At 50.7% G+C, this 15,056-nt stretch overlaps 1 protein-coding gene across 1 annotated transcript in view; it reads left to right on the forward strand.

The window, feature by feature from the left end:
* Positions 1-15,056, forward strand: part of LOC120048754 (vascular endothelial growth factor receptor 3-like) — a 50,763-nt gene that overhangs the window by 16,102 nt on the left and 19,605 nt on the right. Inside the window, exons 3-7 of the mRNA XM_038994947.1 lie at positions 579-683; positions 1,172-1,374; positions 2,272-2,440; positions 2,701-2,795; positions 8,186-8,308. Coding sequence (XP_038850875.1) covers positions 579-683; positions 1,172-1,374; positions 2,272-2,440; positions 2,701-2,795; positions 8,186-8,308 — 695 coding nt within the window. The remainder of the gene's footprint in view (positions 1-578; positions 684-1,171; positions 1,375-2,271; positions 2,441-2,700; positions 2,796-8,185; positions 8,309-15,056) is intronic.

Raw genomic sequence — 15,056 nt, forward strand, 5'->3', positions numbered from 1 at the left:
GAGGGATGGAGCATATGGGCGAGTGAAAGAATAAACAAACTGAAGAATGAATGAATGAAGGAGTCGGCAGAAAGAATCAACCAAACTAATGAATATCCCATTCTGGTTTCCTCTGTTCCTGTTGAATGGGTCTGGAGCCCAGACTGATGATGATGATGATGCACACACAGTCCCCAGGGTTAGCATCTGGTCCCCTCCAGAGTGATGGATGATAACCCCGTTGTTTGTCCCTGTGGTCATTGGAATTACAATCCTATTACATTCTAACTTTTTAATGTATACATTTACATTTTCTTCATTTAAATTAGCAGATGTTGCTGTCCGGAGGGACTTTAGGATAAGTGGCTAAATCAAACCGTCTTCACAATTAGAATATCTGTCTCTCTGTCTCTCTCTCTGTCTCTCTCTCTGTCTCTCTCTCTGTCTCTCTCTCTGTCTCTGTCTCTCTCTCTGTCTCTGTCTCTCTCTCTGTCTCTGTCTCTCTCTCTGTCTCTCTCTCTGTCTCTGTCTCTCTCTCTGTCTCTGTCTCTCTCTTTCTCTTTCTCTCTTTCTCTCTCTTTCTCTTTTTTCTCTCTCAGGGAAGGTGTTGGGTCATGGAGCATTTGGGAAGGTCATCGAGGCCTCCATCTTTGGCATCAGGCAGAACAACAGCCTGGACACTGTGGCGGTGAAGATGCTGAAAGGTGTGTTTGTGTGTTGATGTCCTCACAGACAGGAACAACTGTGTGTGTCCTGAACCTAGTCTCTCCCTGTCTTCTGTGTCCAGAGGGAGCGTGTGCCAGTGACCACTGTGTAAAGGTCCCCAAACAAAGCTAGATAACTACATGTGTGTGTCCTCACCTAGTCTCTCCCTGTCTTCTGTGTCCAGAGGGAGCGTGTGCCAGTGACCACTGTGTAAAGGTCCCCAAACAAAGCTAGATAACTACATGTGTGTGTCCTCACCTAGTCTCTCCCTGTCTTCTGTGTCCAGAGGGAGCGTGTGCCAGTGACCACTGTGTAAAGGTCCCAAACAAGCTAGATAACTACATGTGTGTGTCCTCACCTAGTCTTCCCTGTCTTCTGTGTCCAGAGGGAGCGTGTGCCAGCGACCACTGTGTAAAGGTCCCCAAACAAAGCTAGAAACTACATGTGTGTGTCCTGAACCTCGTCTCTTCCTGTCTTCTGTGTCCAGAGGGAGCGTGTGCCAGCGACCACAAGGCTCTGATGTCAGAGCTGAAGATTCTGATCCACATTGGGAACCATCTTAACGTGGTCAACCTCCTGGGGGCATGCACCAAACCCAACGCCCCCCTCATGGTGGTGGTGGAGTACTGCAAGTATGGGAACCTGTCCAACTACCTGAGAGCCAAGAGAGAGTTCTTCCTACCTTACAGGGTAAGACCTAATGCTAACCTGTAACCCTTAACCCCTAAACCTTAACCCTTAACCCCTAACCCGTAACCCCTAAAACTACCTGAGAGCCAAGAGAGAGTTCTTCCTACCTTACAGGGTAAGACCTGACCCTAACCTTTAACCTCTAGCCTCTAACCCCTAAAACTACCTGAGCCAAGAGAGAGTTCTTCCTACCTTACAGGATAAGACCTAACCCTAACCTTTAATCTCTAACCTCTAACCCCTAATCTCTAACCCCTAACCTGTCCAACGACCTGAGAGCCAAGAGAGAGTTCTTCCTACCTTACAGGGTAAGACCTAACCCTAACCTTTAATCTCTAACCCCTAACCCCTAACCTTTTCTTCCTACCTAGTTAGTTAGTGACTCATGGAGTGTAATCTACTGTGTTCAGCGAACATTTTGGTATTCTGGTTATTTGGGCCGTTGTTGGGTATCATGCCTTTAATATATGATTGACATAACATAACTGTTTTATCAGGGTGACACTAGGAGACAATTACATACAACATTTACACATGGTTGGGTTGAATTAAAAAAACAATCTGAGAGGTGAAAGGAATGTGATGGTGAATGTTTACTATGGCAGGGTGTGTGAGCGGTCTGTTGTGGCTCAAAGCATAGGCTCTCATCCTATGACACAGCGGCTGTTGAAATATACTAAGTCCAGGATTCAATCCAATCGCGCTTTGTCCGCAATGCATGTTTTAAAGGCAATGTCCCACGTTCACGGAGATCACATTCATGGTGAATGTGATGATGTCGACTCGATCAGAAATTACCTTTTAAATGGCACAAAGTTTCATGATGAAGTGCGATTGGATTAAATCCTGGCCAATGTGTAGATGATAACCTACATGATGTACCTGTGTGTTCCACAGGACCGTTCCCCGAAGACTCAGAGCCAGGTGAGACGCATGATAGACGCGGGACAAGTGGAGCAGAGAGCCCGCCTCCCACCTTCCCCGTCCTCCTCCTCTATTGGCAGCCCCCAGAATCAGTCATCCAGCAAGTCCAATCAGAAGAGCCACTCTCCTGCTGTGGAGAAAAGTGAGTAGTGTGAATTGTTGTATTGGCCGAATCCTAACTTCAGGCTGACATAAATAATGCCTTAGTGTCAATGGGATTTGGTGCTGAATGTTCAGTCTTGACCTTTTGACTGAAGAGCTCCATCTGAGCCTGAAGAAAATAGAATTAAGACAAATTATAGCTGAGTTAAATCATCTCCCTCCCTCCCTCCCTCCCTTCCTCTCTCTCTCTCTCTCTCTCTCCCTCCCTCCCTCCCTCTCCCCCTCCCTCACTCCCTCCAGTGGAGGACCTATGGAAGACTCCTCTCACTATAGAAGATCTGATCTGCTATAGTTTCCAGGTGGCCAGAGGAATGGAGTTCCTGGCCTCACGAAAGGTATCTCCCCAGCAACCACACACCCATCGCCCCAGAAGACTTCTCCCTAAAAAACCCATCGCCCTAGAAGATTTCTCCCTAAAAAACCATCACCCCAGAAGATTTCTCCCTAAAAACCCATCGCCCCAGAAGATTTCTCCCTAAAAAACCATCGCCCTAGAAGATTTCTCCCTAAAAAACCCATCGCCCTAGAAGATTTCTCCCTAAAAACCCATCGCCCTAGAAGATTTCTCCCTAAAAAACACATCGCCCTAGAAGATTTCTCCCTAAAAAACCCATCGCCCTAGAAGATTTCTCCCTAAAAAACACATCGCCCTAGAAGATTTCTCCCTAAAAACCCATCGCCCCAGAAGATTTCTCCCTAAAAAAAACATCGCCCCAGAAGATTTCTCCCTAAAAACCCATCGCCCTAGAAGATTTCTCCCTAAAAACCCATCGTGCCAGAAACCACACACAGATTATAGAGAACAAGCTGTATAATAATACATACTGTACCGGGCCAGTTTCCCAGAGCCACACATGGTGTGGTATAAGGCTCTGGACTAAAGTAGTGCACTACACCATATTGATCTCCCTAGAAACCACAGAGATTCTAGAGACCAGTCTGGCGGGCGTGGGAGGAGGAGGAGGATGGGGAGGAGGAGGATGGGGAGGGGGAGGAGGATGGGGAGGAGGATATGGAGGACAAGGAGGATGTGGAGGAGGATGAGGAGGAGGAGGATGGGGAGGAGGATGGGGAGGAGGATGAGGAGGAGGAGGATGGGGAGGAGGAGGAGGAGGAGGAGGAGGATGGGGAGGAGGAGGAGGATGGGGAGGGGGAGGAGGATGGGGAGGAGGAGGAGGAGGGGGAGGAGGAGAAGGAGGAGGATGGGGAGGAGGAGGAGGAGGAGGATGGGGAGGAGAAGGAGGAGGATGGGGGGGAGGAGGAGGAGGATGGGGAGGACAAGGAGGAGGATGGGGAGGAGGAGGGGGGAGGGTGAGGAGGATGATGGGGAGGGGGAGAAGGGGGAGGAGGAGGGAGGAGGTGTAATGCAATAATAACACATCCTGGGCTTGTTTCCCAGACACAGATTAAGCCTAAAAACATGTTGCGGAGAGATACTGAAACTTGTTTATTTTTAATAAGGACTGTAGGTGTTGGCCAGTCTACTGCTCTCTCTCACTAAGGACTGTAGGTGCTGCCCAGTCTACTGCTCTCTCTCACTAAGGACTGTAGGTGTTGCCCAGTCTACTGCTCTCTCTCACTAAGGACTGTAGGTGTTGCCCAGTCTACTGCTCTCTCTCACTAAGGACTGTAGGTGTTGGCCAGTCTACTGCTCTCTCTCACTAAGGACTGTAGGTGCTGCCCAGTCTACTGCTCTCTCTCACTAAGGACTGTAGGTGCTGCCCAGTCTACTACTCTCTCTCACTAAGGACTGTAGGTGCTGCCCAGTCTACTGCTCTCTCACTAAGGACTGTAGGTGCTGCCCAGTCTACTGCTTTCTCTCACTAAGGACTGTAGGTGTTGCCCAGTCTACTGCTCTCTCTCACTAAGGACTGTAGGTGTTGCCCAGTCTACTGCTCTCTCTCACTAAGGACTGTAGGTGTTGGCCAGTCTACTGCTCTCTCTCACTAAGGACTGTAGGTGCTGCCCAGTCTACTGCTCTCTCTCACTAAGGACTGTAGGTGCTGCCCAGTCTACTGCTCTGTCACTAAGGACTGTAGGTGTTGGCCAGTCTACTGCTCTCTCTCACTAAGGACTGTAGGTGCTGCCCAGTCTACTGCTCTGTCACTAAGGACTGTAGGTGTTGGCCAGTCTACTGCTCTCTCTCACTAAGGACTGTAGGTGCTGCCCAGTCTACTGCTCTCTCACTAAGGACTGTAGGTGCTGCCCAGTCTACTGCTCTGTCACTAAGGACTGTAGGTGTTGGCCAGTCTACTGCTTTCTCTCACTAAGGACTGTAGGTGCTGCCCAGTCTACTGCTCTCTCTCACTAAGGACTGTAGGTGTTGGCCAGTCTACTGCTTTCTCTCACTAAGGACTGTAGGTGCTGCCCAGTCTACTGCTCTCTCTCACTAAGGACTGTAGGTGTTGGCCAGTCTACTGCTCTCTCTCACTAAGGACTGTAGGTGTTGGCCAGTCTACTGCTCTCTCTCACTAAGGACTGTAGGTGTTGGCCAGTCTACTGCTCTCTCTCACTAAGGACTGTAGGTGCTGCCCAGTCTACTGCTCTCTCACTAAGGACTGTAGGTGTTGGCCAGTCTACTGCTCTCTCTCACTAAGGACTGTAGGTGTTGGCCAGTCTACTGCTCTCTCTCACTAAGGACTGTAGGTGCTGCCCAGTCTACTGCTCTCTCTCACTAAGGACTGTAGGTGCTGCCCAGTCTACTGCTTTCTCTCACTAAGGACTGTAGGTGCTGCCCAGTCTACTGCTCTCTCTCACTAAGGACTGTAGGTGTTGGCCAGTCTACTGCTCTCTCACTAAGGACTGTAGGTGCTGCCCAGTCTACTGCTCTCTCACTAAGGACTGTAGGTGTTGGCCAGTCTACTGCTCTCTCTCACTAAGGACTGTAAGTGCTGCCCAGTCTACTGCTCTCTCACTAAGGACTGTAGGTGCTGCCCAGTCTACTGCTCTCTCACTAAGGACTGTAGGTGCTGCCCAGTCTACTGCTCTCTCACTAAGGACTGTAGGTGCTGCCCAGTCTACTGCTCTCTCTCACTAAGGACTGTAGGTGTTGGCCAGTCTACTGCTCTCTCACTAAGGACTGTAGGTGCTGCCCAGTCTACTGCTCTCTCACTAAGGACTGTAGGTGCTGCCCAGTCTACTGCTCTCTCACTAAGGACTGTAGGTGCTGCCCAGTCTACTGCTCTCTCTCACTAAGGACTGTAGGTGTTGGCCAGTCTACTGCTCTCTCACTAAGGACTGTAGGTGCTGCCCAGTCTACTGCTCTCTCTCACTAAGGACTGTAGGTGTTGGCCAGTCTACTGCTTTCTCTCACTAAGGACTGTAGGTGCTGCCCAGTCTACTGCTCTCTCACTAAGGACTGTAGGTGTTGCCCAGTCTACTGCTCTCTCTCACTAAGGACTGTAGGTGCTGCCCAGTCTACTGCTCTCTCTCACTAAGGACTGTAGGTGCTGCCCAGTCTACTGCTTTCTCTCACTAAGGACTGTAGGTGCTGCCCAGTCTACTGCTCTCTCTCACTAAGGACTGTAGGTGTTGGCCAGTCTACTGCTCTCTCTCACTAAGGACTGTAGGTGCTGCCCAGTCTACTGCTCTCTCTCACTAAGGACTGTAGGTGCTGCCCAGTCTACTGCTCTCTCTCACTAAGGACTGTAGGTGCTGCCCAGTCTACTGCTCTCTCTCACTAAGGACTGTAGGTGCTGCCCAGTCTACTGCTCTCTCTCACTAAGGACTGTAGGTGTTGGCCAGTCTACTGCTTTCTCTCACTAAGGACTGTAGGTGCTGCCCAGTCTACTGCTCTCTCTCACTAAGGACTGTAGGTGCTGCCCAGTCTACTGCTCTCTCTCACTAAGGACTGTAGGTGTTGGCCAGTCTACTGCTCTCTCTCACTAAGGACTGTAGGTGCTGCCCAGTCTACTGCTCTCTCTCACTAAGGACTGTAGGTGCTGCCCAGTCTACTGCTCTCTCTCACTAAGGACTGTAGGTGCTGCCCAGTCTACTGCTCTCTCTCACTAAGGACTGTAGGTGCTGCCCAGTCTACTGCTCTCTCTCACTAAGGACTGTAGGTGCTGCCCAGTCTACTGCTCTCTCACTAAGGACTGTAGGTGCTGCCCAGTCTACTGCTCTCTCTCACTAAGGACTGTAGGTGCTGCCCAGTCTACTGCTTTCTCTCACTAAGGACTGTAGGTGCTGCCCAGTCTACTGCTCTCTCTCACTAAGGACTGTAGGTGCTGCCCAGTCTACTGCTCTCTCATTAAGGACTGTAGGTGCTGCCCAGTCTACTACTCTCTCTCACTAAGGACTGTAGGTGCTGCCCAGTCTACTGCTCTCTCTCACTAAGGACTGTAGGTGCTGCCCAGTCTACTGCTCTCTCTCACTAAGGACTGTAGGTGCTGCCCAGTCTACTGCTCTCTCACTAAGGACTGTAGGTGCTGCCCAGTCTACTGCTCTCTCTCACTAAGGACTGTAGGTGCTGCCCAGTCTACTGCTCTCTCACTAAGGACTGTAGGTGCTGCCCAGTCTACTGCTCTCTCTCACTAAGGACTGTAGGTGCTGCCCAGTCTACTGCTCTCTCACTAAGGACTGTAGGTGTTGGCCAGTCTACTGCTCTCTCTCACTAAGGACTGTAGGTGCTGCCCAGTCTACTGCTCTCTCTCACTAAGGACTGTAGGTGCTGTCCAGTCTACTGCTCTCTCTCACCTGGTCTAAAGTAGTGCACTTTAATGGGCCCTATATAGGGAGTAGGGTGCCATTTGGAACATGTCTCATGGAACATCCTCACCCTGTCTCTGTCTCATCCTCAATGATGCCTTTGACCTCTCGACCCCTCTGTGACCTCTGTGACCCGAGAGCTTTGATGTTGTCATCTCCTCTGTGGGAGCTCAACAGAGACTTGGCCCGGAACATTCTCCTGACATGCACACACAGAAACACACACACACAGAAACAAACACACACACACACACACACACACACACAAACACACAGAAACAAACACAAACACACACACCAAGGAATACACAAACACGCAGAAACACACACACATGCAGAAACACACACACACGCAGAAACACACACACACAGAAGTCACTGTAACTCTTCCCCAGGTCGTTGCTGTAAAAGAGAATTATGTTCTCAGTCAACTTACCAGGTAAATAAACACACAGCTATCCACAGAGACTTGGAGGTCTCTCTGCCTGTTCAGACTATCCACAGAGACTTGGATGTCTCTCTGCCTGTTCAGACTATCCACAGAGACTTGGATGTCTTTCTGCCTGTTCACACTATCCACAGAGACTTGGATGTCTCTCTGCCTGTTCAGACTATCCACAGAGACTTGGATGTCTCTCTGCCTGTTCAGACTATCCACAGAGACTTGGATGTCTCTCTGCCTGTTCAGACTATCCACAGAGACTTGGATGTCTCTCTGCCTGTTCAGACTATCCACAGAGACTTGGATGTCTCTCTGCCTGTTCAGACTATCGTCAGAAACTTGGATGTCTTTCTGCCTGTTCAGACTATCCACAGAGACTTGGGGAACCACATCATATCAGCAGTCAAGGTCGAGATTGATCTCGCACGCACGTACATGCCCACACACACACACACACTATAACGCACTCACGCACACACACACAATCACACATTTTAAAAAGTGTGTGTGTTTGTCTGCATTGTTGATAAGGTTGTGTGTGCGTGTGTTAATGTGTGTGTGTGTGTGTTTCGGCAGTGTATCCACAGGGACCTTGCAGCGAGGAACATCCTACTGTCAGAGAACAACGTGGTGAAGATCTGTGACTTCGGCCTGGCTAGAGACATCTACAAAGACCCCGACTACGTCAGGAAGGGCAACGTAAGACACACACACCTTGGGGAAAACCTTGGGGTAGTTAAATCAGGGCCAACGGCAAATTTTAACGCCTGTTACCGGAGGAGTTTTAGAACCGTACATGTTCAGGAGTTATGATTGTCTATGTTGTCTAGGGTTCATCCACTAGATGATCAGGAGTTATGATTGTCTATGTTGTCTAGGGTTCATCCACTAGATGATCAGGAGTTATGATTGTCTATGTTGTCTAGGGTTCATCCACTAGATGATCAGGAGTTATGATTGTCTATGTTGTCTAGGGTTCATCCACTAGATGATCAGGAGTTATGATTGTCTATGTTGTCTAGGGTTCATCCACTAGATGATCAGGAGTTATGATTGTCTATGTTGTCTAGGGTTCATCCACTAGATGATCAGGAGTTATGATTGTCTAGGGATCATCCACTTTAATCTTAGAAAACAAGGTGCTACCTAGAACCTAGAACCTTTGAAGAACCATTTTTGGTTCCGGATAGAACCGTTTTGGGTTCCATGTAGAACCCTTTCCACAGAGGGTTCTACGTGGAACCCAAAAGGGATCTACCTGAAAACAAAAAGGGTTCTCATATGGGGACAGCCGAAGAACCCTTCTCTCTCTCTGTCTCTGTCTTTCTGTCTTTGGTTCTGGCTCTCTCTCTCTCTCTTTCTCTCTCCCCCCTCTCTTAATTCAATTTAAATTGTATTTAAGGGGTTTTATTGACATGGGAAACATATGTTAACATTGCCAAAGCAAGAGAAGTAGATAATAAACAAAAGTGAAATAAACACTTACAAAAATTCCAAAAGAATAAAGACATTTCAAATGTCGTATTATGTGCATAGAGTTAAAGTACAAAATGGAAATTAAATAAACATAAATTTGGGTTGTATTTACAATGGTGTTTGTTCTTCACTGGTTGCCCTTTTCTTGTGGCAACAGGTCACAAATCTTGCTGCTGTGATGTCACACTGTGGTATTTCACCCAGTAGATATGGGAGTTGATCAAAATTGGGTTTGTTTTCGAATTCTTTGAGGTTCTGTGTAATCTGAGGGAAATATGTGTCTCTAATATGGTCATACATTTGGCAGGAGGTTAGGAAGTGCAGCTCAGTTTCCACCTCATTTTGTGGGCAGTGTGCACATAGCCTGTCTTCTCTTCAGAGCCAGGTCTGCCTACGGCGGCCTTTCTCAATAGCAAGGCTATGCTCATTGAGTCTGTACATAGTCAAAGCTTTCCTTAAGTTTTGGTCAGTCAAAGTGGTCAGGTATTCTGCCACTGTGTACTCTCTGTTTAGGGCCAAATAGCATTCTAGTTCGCTCCGTTTCTTTGTTAATTCTTTCCAATGTGTCAAGTAATAATCTTTTTGTTTTCTCATGATTTGGTTGGGTCTAATTGTGTTGCTGTCCAGGGGCTCTGTGGGGTCTGTTTGTGTTTGTGACCAGCTTGCTTAGGGGACTCTTCTCCAGGTTCATCTCTCTGTAGGTGTCACGCCCTGGCCTTAGTATTCTTTGTTTTCTTTATTATTTTAGTTAGGTCAGGGTGTGACATGGGAAGTTTGTGTGTTTTGTCTAGTTTAGGGTGTGTGTATTGTTTAGGGGGTGTTGTATAGTGTATGGGGTTGTGTTCAGGAGAGAGTTCTAGGAAAGTCTATGGTTGCCTGGTTTGGTTCTCAATCAGAGACAGATGTCATTAATTGTCTCTGATTGGGAGCCATATTTAAGGCAGCCATAGGCTTTAGGTGATTGTGGGAGATTGTCTATGTTGAACGTAAGTAGCTTGTGTGTGCACTTTCGTTTGTAGCTTCACGGTTGTTTGTTTTGTATAGTTTGTATAAGTGTTTCGTTTCGTGTTCATCTTCGTCGTAAAATAAAAGAAGATGTATTCATATCACGCTGCGCCTTGGTCCATTCATTCACCTCAAGACGACCGTGACAGAATCTCCCACCACACATGGATCAAGCAGCGTGAGCGGAACCAACAACAGCGGCAAAGTAACCAGGACTCGTGGACATGGGAGGATGTATTGGACGGCAAGGGTTGCTACACATGGGAGGAGATCCGAGCTGGAAGAGATCGCCTTCCATGGGAACAGCTGGAGGCGATTAGGAGAGCAGAGGCAACCGGAGAGAGGAACCGAAGTTATGAGGGTACGCGACTAGCAAGGAAGCCTGTGAGTAAACCCCAAAAATTTCTTGGGGGGGGCTAAGAGGTAGTGGGCCGAGGGCAGGTAGGAGACCTGCGCCCACTTCCCAGGCTAACCGTGGAGAGCGGGAGTACGGGCAGACACCGTGTTACGCAGTAGAGCGCACGGTGTCTCCTGTACGTGTGCATAGCCCGGTGCGGGTTATTCCACCTCCCCGCACTGGCAGGGCTAGATTGAGTATTGAGCCGGATGTCATGAAGCCGGCCCTACATATCTGGCCACCAGTGCGTCTCCTCGGGCCGGTTTACATGGCACCAGCCTTACGCATGGTGTCCCCGGTTCGCCTACATAGCCCGGTGCGGGTTATTCCACCTCCCCGCACTGGTCGGGCGACGGGGAGCATTCAACCAGGTAAGGTTGGGCAGGCTCAATGCTCAAGGGAGCCAGTACGCCTGCACGGTCCGGTATTTCCGGCGCCACCTCCCCGCTCCAGGCCAGTACCACCAGTGCCTACACCACGCACCAGGCTTCCAGTGCGTCTCCAGAGCCCTGTTCCTCCTCCACGCACTCTCCCTATGGTGCGTGTCTCCAGTCCAGTACCACCAGTTCCGGCACCACGCACTAAGCCTCCTGTGCGTCTCCAGAGCCCTGTACGCACTGTTCCTTCTCCCCGTACTCGCCCTGATGTGCGTGCCCTCAGCCCGGTACCACCAGTGCCGGTACCACGCACCAGGCCTATAGTACGCCTTGAGAGTCCAGTGTGCCCTGTTGTTGTTCCCCGCACTAGCCTGAAGGTGCATGTCCTTAGCCCGGTACCTCCAGTTCCGGCACCACGCACCAGGCCTACAGTGCGTCTCAGCCGGCCTGAACTGCCCGTCTGCCCAACGGCGCCTGAACTGTCCGTCTGCCAAGTGCCGCATGAGCTGCCCGTCTGTATTGAGCCTTCAAAGCCGCCCGTCTGCCATGAGCCTGCAAAGCCGCCCGTCTGCCATGAGTCTACAGAGCCGTCCGCCAGACAGGAGCCGCTAGAGCCTTCCGCCAGACAGGAGCCGCTAGAGCCTTCCGCCAGACAGGATCAGCCAGAGCCTTCCGCCAGACCGGATCAGCCAGAGCCTTCCGCCAGACCGGATCAGCCAGAGCCTTCCGCCAGACCGGATCAGCCAGAGCCGTCAGCGAGCCATGACCAGCCAGAGCCGTCAGCGAGCCATGACCAGCCAGAGCCGTCAGCGAGCCATGACCAGCCAGAGCCGTCAGCGAGCCATGACCAGCCAGAGCCGTCAGCGAGCCATGACCAGCCAGAGCCGTCAGCGAGCCATGACCAGCCAGAGCCGTCAGCGAGCCATGACCAGCCAGAGCCGTCAGCGAGCCAGGATCCGCCAGAGCCAGCCAGCCTGGATCCGCCAGAGCCAGCCAGCCAGGATCCGCCAGAGCCAGCCAGCCAGGATCCGCCAGAGCCAGCAAGCCAGGATCCGCCAGCCAGCCAGGGTCAGCCAGCCAGTCCGGTGTTGTCCCTCAGTCCGGAGCTGCCGTCCCTCAGTCCGGAGCTGCCCCTTATCCTGGTGCTGCCCCTTATCCTGGTGCTGCCCCTTATCCTGGTGCTGCCCCTTAGTCCGGTGCTGCCCCTTAGTCCGGTGCTGCCCCTTAGTCCGGTGCTGCCACTTAGTCCGGTGCTGCCCCTTAATCCAGTGGGGTTAATTTGGAGGGTGGCCATTTGGAGGAGGATACGAAAGCGGGTAGTGACTATGGTGGGGTGGGGACCACGACCAGCGAAAGAGCTGCCACCGTGGACAGACGCCCACCCAGACCCTCCCCTAGACTTTATGCTGGTGCGTCCGGAGTTCGCACCTTGAGGGGGGGGTTATGTCACGCCCTGGCCTTAGTATTCTTTGTTTTCTTTATTATTTTAGTTAGGTCAGGGTGTGACATGGGAAGTTTGTGTGTTTTGTCTAGTTTAGGGTGTGTGTATTGTTTAGGGGGTGTTGTATAGTGTATGGGGTTGTGTTCAGGAGAGAGTTCTAGGAAAGTCTATGGTTGCCTGGTTTGGTTCTCAATCAGAGACAGATGTCATTAATTGTCTCTGATTGGGAGCCATATTTAAGGCAGCCATAGGCTTTAGGTGATTGTGGGAGATTGTCTATGTTGAACGTAAGTAGCTTGTGTGTGCACTTTCGTTTGTAGCTTCACGGTTGTTTGTTTTGTATAGTTTGTATAAGTGTTTCGTTTCGTGTTCATCTTCGTCGTAAAATAAAAGAAGATGTATTCATATCACGCTGCGCCTTGGTCCATTCATTCACCTCAAGACGACCGTGACAGTAGGTGATGGATTTGTTATGGAAGGTTTGGTAATCGCTTTATTTTAGGGGTTGTAGAATTGAACAGCTCTATTCAGGATTTTGTTAATTAACTGGGATGGGATTAATTCTGCTCTGCATGCATTATTTGGTGTTTTACCTTGTACACAGAGATTTTATTTTTTATTCTGCATGCAGAGTCTCAATTTGGTGTTTGTCCCATTTTGTGAATTCTTGGTTGGTGAGCGGACCCCAGACCTCACAACCATGAAGGACAATGGGTTCTACAACTGATTCAAGTATTTTTTGCCAGATTGTATGTTAAATGTTATGTTCCTTGTGATGGCATAGAAGGCCCTTCGTGTCTTCTCTCAGCTCTTTCACAGCTTTGTGGAAGTTACCTGTGGCGCTGATGTTTAGGCCGAGGTACGTATAGTTTTTTGTGTGCTCCAGGGCAACAGTGTCTAGATGGAATTTGTATTTGTTGTCCTGGCAACTAGACCTTTTCTGGAACACCATTGTTTTTGTCTTATTGAGATTTACTGTCAGGGCCCAGGTCTGACAGGGCCCAGGTCTGACAGGGCCCAGGTCTGACAGGGCCCAGGTCTGACAGGGCCCAGGTCTGTCAGGGCCCAGGTCTGACAGAATCTGTGCAGAAGATCTAGGTGCTGCTGTAGGCCCTCCTTGGTTGGGGACAGAAGCACCAGATCATCAGCAAACAGTAGACATTTAACTTTAGATTCTAGTAGGGTGAGGCTGGGTGCTGCAGACTGGTCTAGTAGGGTGAGGCCGGGTGCTGCAGACTGGTCTAGTAGGGTGAGGCCGGGTGCTGCAGACTGGTCTAGTAGGGTGAGGCCTGGTGCTGCAGACTGGTCTAGTAGGGTGAGGCCGGGTGCTGCAGACTGGTCTAGTAGGGTGAGGCCGGGTGCTGCAGACTGGTCTAGTAGGGTGAGGCCGGGTGCTGCAGACTGTTCTAGTAGGGTGAGGCCGGGTGCTGCAGACTGTTCTAGTAGGGTGAGGCCGGGTGCTGCAGACTGTTCTAGTAGGGGGAGGCCGGGTGCTGCAGACTGTTCTAGTAGGGGGAGGCCGGGTGCTGCAGACTGTTCTAGTAGGGGGAGGCCGGGTGCTGCAGACTGGTCTAGTAGGGGGAGGCCGGGTGCTGCAGACTGTTCTAGTAGGGTGAGGCCGGGTGCTGCAGACTGGTCTAGTAGGGTGAGGCCGGGTGCTGCAGACTGGTCTAGTAGGGTGAGGCCGGGTGCTGCAGACTGGTCTAGTAGGGTGAGGCCGGGTGCTGCAGACTGGTCTAGTAGGGTGAGGCCGGGTGCTGCAGACTGGTCTAGTAGGGTGAGGCCGGGTGCTGCAGACTGGTCTAGTAGGGTGAGGCCGGGTGCTGCAGACTGTTCTAGTAGGGTGAGGCCGGGTGCTGCAGACTGTTCTAGTAGGGTGAGGCCGGGTGCTGCAGACTGTTCTAGTAGGGTGAGGCCGGGTGCTGCAGACTGTTCTAGTAGGGTGAGGCCGGGTGCTGCAGACTGTTCTAGTAGGGTGAGGCCGGGTGCTGCAGACTGTTCTAGTAGGGTGAGGCCGGGTGCTGCAGACTGTTCTAGTAGGGTGAGGCCGGGTGCTGCAGACTGTTCTAGTAGGGTGAGGCCGGGTGCTGCAGACTGTTCTAGTAGGGTGAGGCCGGGTGCTGCAGACTGTTCTAGTAGGGTGAGGCCGGGTGCTGCAGACTGTTCTAGTAGGGTGAGGCCGGGTGCTGCAGACTGTTCTAGTAGGGTGAGGCCGGGTGCTGCAGGCTGTTCTTGCGCCCTCACCTATTCGGTGATATATAAACTCAGCAAAAAAAGAAACGTCCCTTTTTCAGGACCGTCTTTTAAAGATTATTCGTAAAATTACAAATGACTTCACAGATCTTCATTGTAAAGAGTTTAAACACTGTTTCCCATGCTTGTTCAATGAACCATAAACAATTAATGAACATGCACCTGTGGAACGGTCGCTAAGACACTAACAGCTTACAGACGGTAGGCAATTAAGGTCACAGTTATGAAAACTTAGGACACTAAAGAGGCCTTTCTACTGACTCTGAAAAACACCAAAAGAAAGATGCCCAGAGTCCCTGCTCATCTGCATTAGGCATGCTGCAAGGAGGCATGAGGACTGCAGATGTGGCCAGGGCAATAAATTGCAATGTCCGTACTGTGAGACGCCTAAGACAGCACTACCGGGAGACAGGACGGACAGCTGATCGTCCTCGCAGTGGCAGACCACGTGTAACAACACCTGCACAGGATCGGTACATCCGAACTTCACACCTGCGG

The sequence above is a fragment of the Salvelinus namaycush genome, chromosome 5, assembly GCF_016432855.1.
Source record: "Salvelinus namaycush isolate Seneca chromosome 5, SaNama_1.0, whole genome shotgun sequence".
Taxonomy (NCBI): domain Eukaryota; kingdom Metazoa; phylum Chordata; class Actinopteri; order Salmoniformes; family Salmonidae; genus Salvelinus; species Salvelinus namaycush.